This window comes from Lissotriton helveticus, chromosome 10 (genome assembly GCF_964261635.1).
Source record: "Lissotriton helveticus chromosome 10, aLisHel1.1, whole genome shotgun sequence".
NCBI lineage: Eukaryota > Metazoa > Chordata > Amphibia > Caudata > Salamandridae > Lissotriton > Lissotriton helveticus.
The window spans coordinates 13,458,036-13,470,638 of record NC_136071.1 but is presented as its reverse complement, the minus strand read 5'-3'; the positions used below and the strand labels follow the sequence as shown (position 1 = coordinate 13,470,638).

At 50.1% G+C, this 12,603-nt stretch overlaps 1 protein-coding gene across 2 annotated transcripts in view; it reads right to left on the bottom strand.

Moving 5' to 3' along the window:
* HUWE1 (HECT, UBA and WWE domain containing E3 ubiquitin protein ligase 1) overlaps window positions 1-12,603 on the bottom strand; it is a 1,655,742-nt gene that overhangs the window by 486,611 nt on the left and 1,156,528 nt on the right. For both annotated transcript variants that reach the window (XM_078664564.1, XM_078664565.1), the window contains 2 exons: window positions 1,628-1,806; window positions 1,241-1,330 (listed from right to left, as the gene is read on the bottom strand). In XM_078664564.1, the coding sequence (XP_078520690.1) occupies window positions 1,241-1,330; window positions 1,628-1,806 (269 nt within the window). The remainder of the gene's footprint in view (window positions 1-1,240; window positions 1,331-1,627; window positions 1,807-12,603) is intronic.

The following is a 12,603-nucleotide window of genomic DNA, read 5'->3' as shown; positions in this document are numbered from 1 at the left end:
CTCCTTTGGCGGGCTTTCCCCAGATCAGGGGCTGGAGTGCCCCTGGAACTGGTTCAAGCCGGCCTATGCATAGTGAGCACCGGGGTGCCACTTGCAGTCACCTTCCTCTAAAGCCCTGCCTACCTAGGATACACAAAATCCTGTCTGGGACGGTGCTGGCACCGCCCCTGGCAGGAAACCCTTTGTCCTTGCCTCCTGGGCTGGGAGGACTCCCAGCAACAGGAGGGCAGACTTGTGTCTCGGTGGCAGCATCCATCTTGTGGAGCTGAGGCTATGTCTGACTTTAACCGGGGTTACAGGTTACCAACATGTCGTGTCCCTCTAGAAGGGTGGAATGCTAACCCCGTCGCCAGAATTGGCGAGGGGTTAGTATTCCAATTCGTATGACACCTTACTCGACATGTTTTGATAAGGTTATACCAAAGTTAGCATATGACCGCGAGGTACATAATGCACTTAAAAGTATATGGTATAGCGTTATCATGGAACAGCTATTAGGACTTGGTTCCGCAAGCTGCAAACGGGCTCAGCTCATGCCAGAGCACCATTTCACATGATTCCATGCACTCTGCCTTCAGGATTGTTAAGGCCTGCCATAGGAGTGACTGATAGGAATATATGTGTCCATTTTAGGTTTAGATATAGGAATACTATATCTAAAGCAAAGGGTGATTACACCACCTTGCCCCAGCTGTCAAGCAGCCAGTTGTGTCTGATTTAGTTAGTCAGCCCAGGGGTGGCATAATACATGCTGCAGCCCCTGGGAGACTTCTGGGTGCACCTCAGCCCTGGGTAGAGGGACTTGGAGAGGGCCCAGTGCCAATTCAGTACCTGGGTACAATTTGGAGTAGAGAGAACAGCTAGGCTGTGGGTCTGATTAGCAGGCCCACAGCCAGGGAAAGTCGTAAACCAGTGAAGCAAAAAGCAAAAATCTGGGTGATCATAGGATTGCAGACCCTACTCTCCTACAGCGTCTTAATTATTTACTGAAATTGTGTTTTTTTAATGCTTTACATACCTGTCTTTGCAGTTAAGCCTGTCTGCTTGCAGCCATGTTACCAAGGGTTGAGCAAAGGAATAATTTTCTTAGACCTATGCTGAGTCCTATCATGTGTTAGTGGCCTTACTGCCAGTGGCAGACCTACATTTGCCCTTATCAATTACCCACTTTCCAACAAAAAGTATCCATTAGAATCCAAAAGCACTCCGCAGCATAATAGAATCCCCCAAAAGCACTCACCAGATACACAGTCGTGCATACTCTCTGCATCCAGAACCTTACACTCCTCGGTCCAGCGAGTCAGAGCAGTTGGGATGCTAGACAGTGTACCTACAGTAATACAAAAGGTGAGCAAAAAGAAAACCAAACTGTTAAAAAAAACAACCCATTACTGAACGTATAATAACTTGACACTCCTAGAGACCATATTGCACCCACAACTTCTAAATGCTTCGTAGCTCCCATACCATTTTGAAAGAAACTAAAAGTGTATGCAGAAATTACCAAAAGACGAAGTCAGCAGCTTTCCAGACTGTACCAAGTCATAAATAAGGGTAAAGTATCCAATTACCTAGAGGCTCCCCCCAACGAGATAACCAATCATAACTAAAAGATTCAAGCACTCACCGGCCTGGCTGGTGGCAGTACTCTGGTCATGGAAGAAGTCATCCAGCAACTCGTCATCGGAGCGGGCAATGATGTGAACATCATCATTTCCCACAAGGAGGCGCGCTCTACCACGACTCTGCAAGGGAAGGCTGCTGCTCAACTGCAGAATGTCTGCAGCTGCTGATGGCCCCAACAACCTAGAGCATTAACAGAAGACATGTAAAAATAGAACAAGAGCAGGATACCGTCAAAACCGAACCAAATACATGTTAAATCACCAGGCAACTCATTTCACATTGATATTAGGGTTGAAAGTATAAAGTCTACTTTGCTTGGGCTAAACGCACAATATTGGTGATTAAAAAAAGTTGCTTCCATATTTCAAGTGCTGTTGATGGCATGGGACACTGTGCCGTTGACGGAAAGAAAGCTTTTAGTGCCCTGTAAATCACTTGCAACCCCAACAGACTGATGTGGAGGAGTGTCTCCACCAAAATCCCCTCCTCTCCACCTCTCTCAGACGACCTTCCCAACCCAGCAACAATGCATCCCTCATGGCATTTAGATCTTAGAGGGGCAGGGAGAGAGGTGTACCACCTGTCCAATTTCAGTCAAGCAGCCACCACTGCAGATCTTTTAGAGTCTTCCCCGTGACCTGGATGGAATCTGAGAGTTTCCCTTGGTGTCGAGCCCATTGTAAATTCCGATTCCACTGCAGAGCCCGCATTTGCCACCTGGTTTGGTACACAGGAAAGATTCTCATTGAGATCCAGGTCAAAGGTTGAAACATCGGGATCATAGCCCAAATGAACAAGTTACACAAGTTACTTACCTTCGGTAACGATATAGCTGTAAGAAACAGTAGTTAGTGTTAGATTCCTTACCTTAGAATATCCCCAGTTGTCAGTCTGGATCCGGAAAGGTTAGCGTAGCAGTACCCCTGCACGTCGGTAGGCGTCATCTGCAGCTCCACATCCGTCGTCGGCGCCGTGATCGCCGGGATGATGTCGGAGTACTTAGACGCCACCCTGGCGCGCTGACGTCAGTTCTGTACGTAGCTTTCCGTGCCAGGAACGCAGAGCCATGATAGAAACCGACACTGGTGCCATGAAACTAGGGCCCTGAAAGGGATATACCTTAACCCTAGAAATCGGTTCGCAGAACGGGGAGGATGGGTGGGGCGGTAAGGAATCCAACACTAACTAATGTTTTACAGATATATCGTTACCGAAGGTAAGTAACTTGTGCATCTGAAAGAAACAGGTTAGTGTTAGATTCCTTACCTTAGAATAGATACCCCAGCAATACCAACCCCGGTGGTGGGTCTGCGAACCAATGATCACACCAGAAAGTCCTGGAGAACGGAACGGCCGAAAAAGCCATCTCTCCGGACTTGGCTGTCCAGGCAGTAGTGTCCAGCAAACATGTGCAGCGAGGCCCACGTAGCTGCCCGACAGTTGTCCTGCAAGGGGACTCTCCGACCCGGGGCAGTAGTAGCCGCCGTGGACCGAGTGGAATGGGCCCTCAGCCCAACAGGAAGCTCCTTTTTTGGCCAAGGAGTAACAGACCTTGATGCACCACATGACCCACCGAGAGATGGTCGTTTGTGCACCGCCCGTCCCTTCTTAGCACCCACGTAACCAACAAAGAGCTGGTCGTCCACCCGGAACTGGCGTGTGCGGTCTAGATAGAACGAGAGCGCACGTTTTGGGTCCAGGTGGTGGAGCCTCGCTTCCTCTTTCGAGGGATGCGGAGGTGGCAAGAAGGTGGGCAAGGGGATGGACTGTTCGATATGAAAGGCTGTAACCACCTTGGGCAGGAAAGAAGGACGAGTTCTCAAGACAACTTTGTCCGGATGGACAGAGGAAAGGAGGTTTAGAAGATAGAGCCTGGAGCTCACTCACTCTCTAGGCAGAGTTGATGGCAACCAGGAATGCAGTCTTAAGAGTCAGAAGACGAAGAGGGCAATTGTGAAGTGGCCCGAAAGGAGCGCACATCAAATAGGTCAGAACAAGGTTCAAGTCCCACTGGGGCATCACGAAAGGAACAGGAGGAAACATGTTTGTGATGCCCTTCAAGAATCTTGTTTCAACAGGGGACTTGAAAAGAGAAGGCTGGTCAGGAAGCCTCAAAAAGGCTGAAATGGCAGAGAGGTAGCCTTTGATAGTGCCTAGAGCAGAGCCCTGCTGGGCAAGAGAAAGAAGGAAGAGGAGAACCTCAGAAAGAGGGGCAGAAAGGTGATCCACAGCCTTTGCTGTTCACCATGCCACAAATTTGTTCCACCTGAAAGTGTACACCAATTTTGTGGAGGGACGCCTGGCTGCCAGAATCACATCACAGACTTTAGGAGGCTAGGCAAATGGCCTCAACTGTCGCCGCTCAATCTCCACGCATGTAGGTGGAGAATGGACCAGTTCGGGTGGAGGACCGTTCGCTGCTGCTGCGACAGAAGGTCCTCCCGAAGAGGCAGACAAATCAGGGGATCGACTGACATGCTGAGCAGCTCAGGATACCAGTACCTTCGTGCTCAGTCCGGAGCCACAAGGATGACTTGGGCCCGGTCGCGCCAGATCTTCAGCACTCTGGGCAGAAGTGGTATAGATGGAAAAGCGTACAACAGACCGCAGCTCCACTCGCGATGAAAAACGTCTACGAGCGAGCACCGCCTTGGACGCCATTCGGGATCCATCATGCACCGGCAGCTGAGTTAGTCGACCCTGGCGTTCAGGAAACCTGCCAGGTGTTGAACCACCAGGGTGATGCTCTGGTGTTCCAGCCTTTGCCAGAGGTGCAGAGCCTCCTGACAAAGGATCCACGACCCCAGCCCACTCTGTTGCAGTACGACACATGAACACCTGCTCTACACTTCCCCCGGACAGAGGGAAGGAATGCCTTCAGTGCAAGACGGATCGCCCGCAGCTCCAGAAGGTTGATGTGGAGCCGGGACTCCGCCGGAGACCAGAGGCCTCTGATCTCCGCCTCTCCCATGTGGCCCCCACAGCCCAGGAGGGACACATCTGTCACTACCATGTGCTCCGGTTGGGGTAGGGATCTGCCGTTGACCCAACCGCGGTCCGTGAGCCACCACTGCAACTGTCTCGCAGTGCCCTCCGAGATCCGGACGTGGTCGGACAGTTTGCCCTGATGCTGCGCCCACTGGAACTTCAGGTCCCACTGTAGAGCCTGCATCCACCACCGGGCGTGATGCACCAGAAGGATGCAGGAGGCCATCAGCCCCAGAAGTCTCAGCGTCAACCTGACCAAGACCCGGGATAAAGGCTGAAAGATCGGAATCCGAGCCTGAATATCCTGAACCCGCTGTTCGGGAGGATAAACCCGAAACCAAGCCGAGTCCAGAACCGCTCCGATGAAGAGGAGCTTCTGAGAGGGACACAGGTGTGACTTCGGCACATTGATGGAGAACCCCAGCAGGTGCAGGAGGTCGGCCGTAGTCTGGAGGTGGCTGACGACTGTCTGGGGCGAGCCCGCCTTCAACAACCAGTCATCGAGATAGGGGAAGACTGACACCCCGAATCTGCGCAGATGAGCTGCGACCACCGCCATCACTTCCGTGAACACCCGAGGGGCCCTGGTAAGGCCGAAGGGGAACACGGTAAACTGAAAGTGCTCGTGGCCTACCGTGAACCGCAGGTAGCTCCGGTGGGCCGGCAGGACGGGGATGTGAAAATATGCGTCCTGCAAGTCCAACGCTGCCATCCAGTTTCCCGGGTCCAGGGCAGCTAAGACCTGAGCCAAAGTCAGCATCTTGAACTTCTCCCGGAGGAAGCCGTTGACGTTCCGGAGGTCCAAGATAGGGCGTAGGCCCCCTTTGCCCTTCTTGGGAACCAGAAAGTAGTGGGAGTAACAACCACACCCTACTTCTGGCCCAGGAATGCGCTCGATGGCCCCCTTGTCCAAGAGGGCCGTAACTTCCACTTGAAGAAGTTGCAAGTGATCCCCCGACACGCGGTGGTACTGCGGTGGCATGGCTGGAGGGGTCGTCTCGAAGGGGAGGGAGTAGCCCATTCGGACGATTTGCAGCACCCACCTGTCCGATGTGATGGAGCGCCAGTGGAGGAGGTGATGGCGAACCCTGCCCCCCACTGGCGTCATATGGGGCTGAAAGCCCCATATGACGCCTTTGAAGGCTTTGAGGCGGATGCTGCGGGGGTGGATGTGGACCGGCCACGGCGCTGTCCCGTTACCGCCGTGACGGTAACCACGTCCGCCACTGCGCTGGATGTTAGTCTGCGGCCCGTGGCTGGCAGGACATGTGGGTGTTCCCCCTTCCTTGGCCATGAAAGGGGCAAAAGGCAGAAGTTTGCTGGCGCAGGCCTGACAGGCCCAACGAATTGGCCGTAGCCCTGGAGTCCTTAAAGCGCTCAAGCGCACGGTCTGCCTTTTCGCCAAAGAGGCAACGGCCATCAAACGGCATGTCCATGAGGGTGTTCTGGACCTCAGCCAGGCGTGGTGGCGAATCGCCACCGTCGTTGCAATCGCCCTGCCTAGCGAGTCCGCAGTATCCAGCCCACAACAAAGAGTACCGTGCCGCATCTCGCCCTTCCGCATGGGCTTGGGCAAATTTTACCCAGGCCTCCTCCAGGCAAGTCGGCAGCACGTCCGCGACCGTGTCCCACAGAGAGTGGGTGTAACGGCCCAAAAGGCAAGCGGTGTTGACCAACCGCAACCCCAAACTGAGTGAGGAGAACATCTTTTTACCAAACTGGTCATAACTTTTGGATTCCCGATCAGGAGGAGCTGTCGGGAGTGGGGTGGGTGGACAGGAAGCTAGGGTCGCCCGGGGCCAGGCGGTGGCGTCTGGCCACGTTCCTATCTACAGGGGGACCTGTAGCGGGCCTGGACCAAGTGCCCAACAGAACGTCAGTAAGGGCCTCATTGAACAGCAGTAGAGGCTCTGAAGAGCTTGCCTGCGGTTTGAGGACCTCAGTGAGGTTAGTCCTCACGGCCGCGACGGGAGCTTAAGAGCCAAGGCCTTGGCTGCCCTCGTCAACACCACACTGTAGGAAGCCCCCTCCTCCGTAGCTACGGTGTGAGAAAGTGGCTCCATATATACTGGACTAGAAGGAAGTACAGTGTGTAAGGAGTCCACCAACCCCAGAGGTTAAAGCCAGGTGTGACCTTACTCTCCAAAGAGGTAGCTTGGTCGAGCAGTAAGGCAGTACCAGAGGACAGTGTAAAGCATTTGTTGTACACTCTCAGTCAGCAAAAGGTTTCACACACACAAGGACTGAACTCCAGGCCAATTGTTTGTATATCCAAAGATATGGTTGTTTTATTTTTAGAACCAACAGTTATAAAAATATACTTTTCAAGTTACGAGTACTCTCATGTAACTACTTTGCAGAGGAGCAATGAGTTTGTACACACAATAATCACAGGTTAGCTAATAAGCAATACAGTTCTGAAACACACTCTAGCATTGAGCTCAATGGGTTTTCATAGGAAAGTACAGTTGATTACTTTATGGATTACTTTGGTAGTTCCAGGACTAGACCTTGGATTCAGCCCTGGGGTCTAAACTGAAACCAGATTAGCAAAAACGTTTTAGTTACAGTGATGATTTTTCCTGAATATAAAGCGGTTTTAAAAGTTCACACTTAGAAACTTTGAGGTGATTCTCACAATGTTATTCAATGGGAGGAAAGGAATATGCTACTTACCAGTATGCATCTGTTCTTGGCATGTAGAGCTGCAGAGTCGTATACTGTGCATTAGATCGCCACCTGGTGTTGGGCTCGGATGATTGCAGGTTGTTGTCTTCTTGGAAGAAGTCTTTGTAGTCACGAGATAGGTGACTCCTCCCTTGGACAATACTGCGCATGGTCTTCGACTCAATCCTCAGATTGTTTTTCGCCATGATGGGAAATGATGGAGTTAGTAGAAGTAAAGAGAAAGGATGTCCATGCGTGTGCATCTAAGTAAGATGAGTACTGGAACGGATACAAGTCCCGGGGAGGCGGGAGGGCGTGTACCACTCTGCAGCTCTACATGCCAAGAACAGATGCATACTGGTAAGTAGCATATTCCGTTCGAGGCATATGAGCTGCAGATTGTACACTTAGCAACGATTGTGCAGCAGTGTCTCCCCTAGCGGTGGTCGCTTGTATCCGTTGCAGTATTCTGAAATAGTGTTCTAAGGACAGCTTGGCCCACTGCAGCTTGCTGCTTGGCTTGCACATCAACACAATAGTGTTTAGTGAAGGTGGGCATTGTAGACCATGTTGCTGCTGTGCATATGTCCTCGAGGGGGATGTTTTCTAAGAAAGCCATAGAGGCTCCTAATTTGCGAGTAGTGTGCTCTAGGAGGAACTGTTAGTGTACGTTGAGCTTTTTGATAGCATATTTGTATACATTTTACAATCCAGCTGGCAATTCCCCCCTTAGCGATGGGGCTGCCTTTGTGTGGAGGAGAGAAAGATACCAATAATTGTTTTGTCTTTCTGAAGGTTTTAGTCCTATTTGTGAAGTAGAACAGGGCTCTTCTAAGGTGTGTAAAGCCCTTTCTGCAACAGAGTCCAGGTTTTGAAAAAACACAGGTAGCTCTTCTGATTGGTTAAGGTGAAAAGGAGTAATAACTTTTGGCAGGAATTTTGGATTAGGCCTAAGAACCACTTTGTTATTATGTATCTGAAAACATGGTTCTTGTATTGTGAATGCTTGTATTTCACTAACTCTTCTGAGAGAGGTGATGGCAACAGGGAAGGCAGTTTTCCATGTTAGGAATTGCAGTTCACACTTGTGTAAAGGCTCAAAAGGGGGACCCATAAGTCTTGTAAGGACCACGTTTAGGTTCCATACTGGTGCAGGTGGTAACCTAGGTGGGATTATTCGTTTTAATCCTTCCATAAAAGCTTTGATCGCAGGTACTCTGAATAGAGATAGATGTTGTCTATTCTGTAAATAGGCTGCAATTGCTGCTAGATGCAGGCGTATGGAAGAGTAAGCTAAATTGGACCTTTGTAGGTGTAGAAGGTAGCAAATAATATTTTGGATGGAAACACCCAATGGATCAATGTGATTATTGTTGCAATATATTGCAAATCTTTTCCACTTAGCGGCATAACACGCTCTGGTAGTGGGTCTTCTAGCTTCTTTAATTATGTTCATACAGTCTGGTGGTAGGTTTAAGTAGCCAAACTCTAAGACCTCAGGAGCCAGATCGCCATATTCAGTTGGTTTGGTTCTGGGTGCCTTATTTCTCCATGGTTCTGTGTTAACAGGGATGGCGTGAGCCGTAATTTCTGATGTGGAACCAGTGAGAGATCTAGTAGCGTGGTGAACCACGGCTGACGTGCCCATGTAGGGGCCCCTAGAATTAGTTTGAGAGACTGTTGTCTGAGTTTGCGCACTACTAGTGGAATGAGTGGGAGAGGCGCAAAAAGCGTACGCAAATCTGCCTGACCAGTTCATCCATATCGCATTCCCCGCCGACCGTGGGTGTGGAAACCTGGCAGCGAAGGTTGGGCATTTTGTATTCTCGTGGGTGGCAAACAGATCTAAGTGTGGATTTCCCCACATTTGGAAGAATGGCTGAAGAACTTGTGGATGTATCTCCCATTCGTGAATCTGTTGTGACTGTCAACTCAACAGATCTGCTATCTGATTGTGAATTCCTGGAAGGTGTTCCACGGTCAGATGTATGTTTTGAGGAATGGCCCATCTCCAAATGTTCTGTGCGAGCTGGGACAGTTGCAGAGAGTGTGTCCCCCCTGTTTTTGTGTATAGTACATGGCTGTCATATTGTCCATCCGGATTAGGACAGCTTTGTTTTGTACTTGCACTTGAAATGTTTTGAGTGCTAGGAAAATTGCTAGCAGCTCTAGATGGTTGGAACAGTTTTGGTTGGTTGTTCCATTGGCCTTGAGTGGTATAGTGTAAGAGATGGGCTCCCCATCCTGTGAGGGATGCGTCTGTCGTGAGCACTATCTGTGGGACAGGCTCTAGGAACGGCCGTCCTTTTGTCAAATCTTTGGTGTTCCACCATTGCAGAGAGCGATATGTACGGCTGTTCACCAACACCAGGTCTGTGAGCTGACCTTGAGCCCGATTCAATTGTCGTGCTAGACATTCCTGTAACGGACGCATTTGCAGTCTTGCATGTGGCACTATGAAGATGCAAGACGCCATCATGCCTATTAGTCTCATGAACACTCTGGCTTGGAGAGACTGCTGGGGTTGAAAACTGGAGACTAAGGTTTGAATGCTCTGTATCCTGGCTGGGCTGGGATACGCTAGAGCTGTAGATGGGTTTATGGTAGCTCCTAGATACTGATGAACGTGCGAAGGCTCTAGGCGCGACTTGGTGTAGTTTATGGTAAACACCAAGTCGTGCCGTGTTTTAATTGTGTGCTTTGTGTGATGGACACATTGACTGTATGTTTTTGTTTCTATAAGCCAGTCTAGATAAGGGAAGACATGTATCCGTTGTCTTCTGAGATGTGCCGCTACTACTGCTAAGCACTTTGTGAACACTCGTGGTGCGGTTGTGACCCCGAATGGAAGGACTTTGAACTGCTAGTGCTGTCCTTGTATGACAAACCTTAGATACTTCCTGTGAGCAGGATGTATAGGAATGTGAAATTAGGCGTCCTTTAGGTCTAGTGTTGAAAGAAAGTCGCCTTGTTGCAGTAGTGGGAGTACTTGCTGCAGAGCGATCATGTGAAAATGATCTGATTGTATGTAATGGTTGAGGGGCCTGAGGTTGAGAATTAGTCTTAGTGTCCCGTCCTTGGGAATTAGGAAGTACAAGGAGTAGACTCCTGTTCCCAGTTCTTCTAAAGGAACTACTTGAATAGCATCCTTTTGTAGAAGTGCTAGAACTTCTTGTTGAAGCAGAGTAATATGGTCTGTGGACATTGGACGCTGCCTGGGCGGTATGTTTGGGGGGGTTGCTGTGAGTTCTAGGCAGTAGCCATGTTGGATAGTTGGTCTCACCCACCTGTCTGTTGTGATGGAATTCCAGACAGGTAGGAACTGTGATAATCTGCCCCCCACAGGAGTGGAATGCTGTGGGGGAGGCAGAGGGAAGTCACTGTTTGGGAGTGGAAGGGGAACGGATGTTATTACCTCTATCTCTTCCCTTGTTATTATTGCCTCTGTATCCTCCTCTGAAGTAGCTCTTGTTAGAGGAGGTCTGTGTATTTGTTTTAAAAGATGACGTATCTGTGCCGGTTTGCTTAGAGCCTCCTCGTTCATCTTTTCCAGTGTAGTGTCTACTTCCGGCCCGAACAATTGGTTTTAATTGAAGGGCTGGTTCAGGATGGTGGTCTGTACCTCTGTTTTAAAACCTGAAATGCGTAACCACGCATGTCGTCTGAGTATAACACTAGTATTGACTGCTCTGGATGCTGTGTCAGCTACATCTAGTGCACACTTAATTGAGGCATTAGATATTAATTTGCCTTCCTGTATGAGCTCTGTTGCCTGATCTTTGTACTGATCTGGGAGGTCCTCCATCAGTTTTTCTAATTGGTCGTAGTGAGCCCTGTTGTAGCGTGAGAGTAAGTCTTGTGTGTTTGCTATGCGCATATGTTTGTTGCTTGTGCAGCAATCCGTTTCCCTGACGCGTCAATAACTTTAGATTCTTTGTCAGGCAGGGGCGTGTGAGAAGTTGGCCTGATATATAGTGCTCACTATTCTAGTGATCACTTTGTATCATACCAAACAACCCTTATTGATGATTGGTTGTAAGTCAACCTTATTAGACCAGCTATCCTAGTAGCATGGATACGAGCAGTCTTCAGGCTAAGCTCTAGAGGGCGTGTTAAGCCAGCTGTTTCGCCATCACATATACCCCTTGAACACCAAGTGAAAGGACACCACACAAGTTATGAAAATAAAGGATATTTATTTATAACAAGTCTACCCTGAACTCTTTATGAGTCAGGGAGCTGAGCACAATACAAAACTCTTACGAAAATATTTTAAGTTGCACAATTTACACAAATGCCCGAGGGGCACGAAAAACCATATACACAAAAAGTGGAATGCGAAATACTAGCAGGTAAGTAACAAGATCCAGAGGCTTCAGGATCGCTAGGACTAGACTACTGAACCCTAAGGTTAGGAGCAGGAGGCATAGGGAGATCGGGTGCAGAGTGTGCACTCTCACGCGGGATGCAGGAAGAAGTCTATGGATGCTAGCGTTTCTAAAGTTACTGTTTCCGGACGAATCCGACTAGGTAGACTAAAAACGAAAAAGGATCTGGACACTAGGAGAGTGAACCTGTGCTGGAGCACCGAAATGCTCGGGTTACCTAGCCCAGGGGCTGCGGCTGCATAGGGTTCAAATGACGTCGGGAATCCTCGTTGTAGTCTATGGAGCCTGAAAGAAGATGTTACTGGCAGGCGACCAGTGAAGATGTTCGGTGTGATCCAAGGCTGGATCAGTGAAGGAGACGACCTGAAAGCAGAGGGGACTCAGTTCTTAATCACTAGCCAGTGATTATGTGGGCCCCAGGATGGCACCGGATGAAGTCACCTCGACCAGGTGAGTGGGCGACGCTGGACTCTGCAGTCACACGGGCCAGGAGGCGTTGTCGGCGTCCAGGCTGGAGGTGCGAGCTGTCCCACGAGGCTGTCGGCGATGCTGGACTCAGGATTTGAGCAACAAACCTTGGCAAAGGCAAGCCCACGCGGTGGAGTCAAGATGGCATCTGGAGTGGACCAGGAGGGTCCAGGGCACTTCTTGTTGGACAAGAAGCAAGGGCCAGTCTAGGGGACCTAGACCAGCGGTGAAAACGTCGTGGTACGTCGTCAAGAGGGTCACTAGCCAACGAGCAAGTGACCGGACAACGAGCAAGTGACCGGACAACGTGGCAAGCAGCAAAGAAGCAGAAGGGCCCCACGCAGATCTCGTGGATGCTGGGAGGCTGGACTTCGGTGCTGGAGCTGCTTAGGGTTAGGGCTTCTCAAACCCCAGTGCACTTACTCGAGGGTCTCTCGGGGGTCGTGCTGGTGAAGCGTCGTGCAGG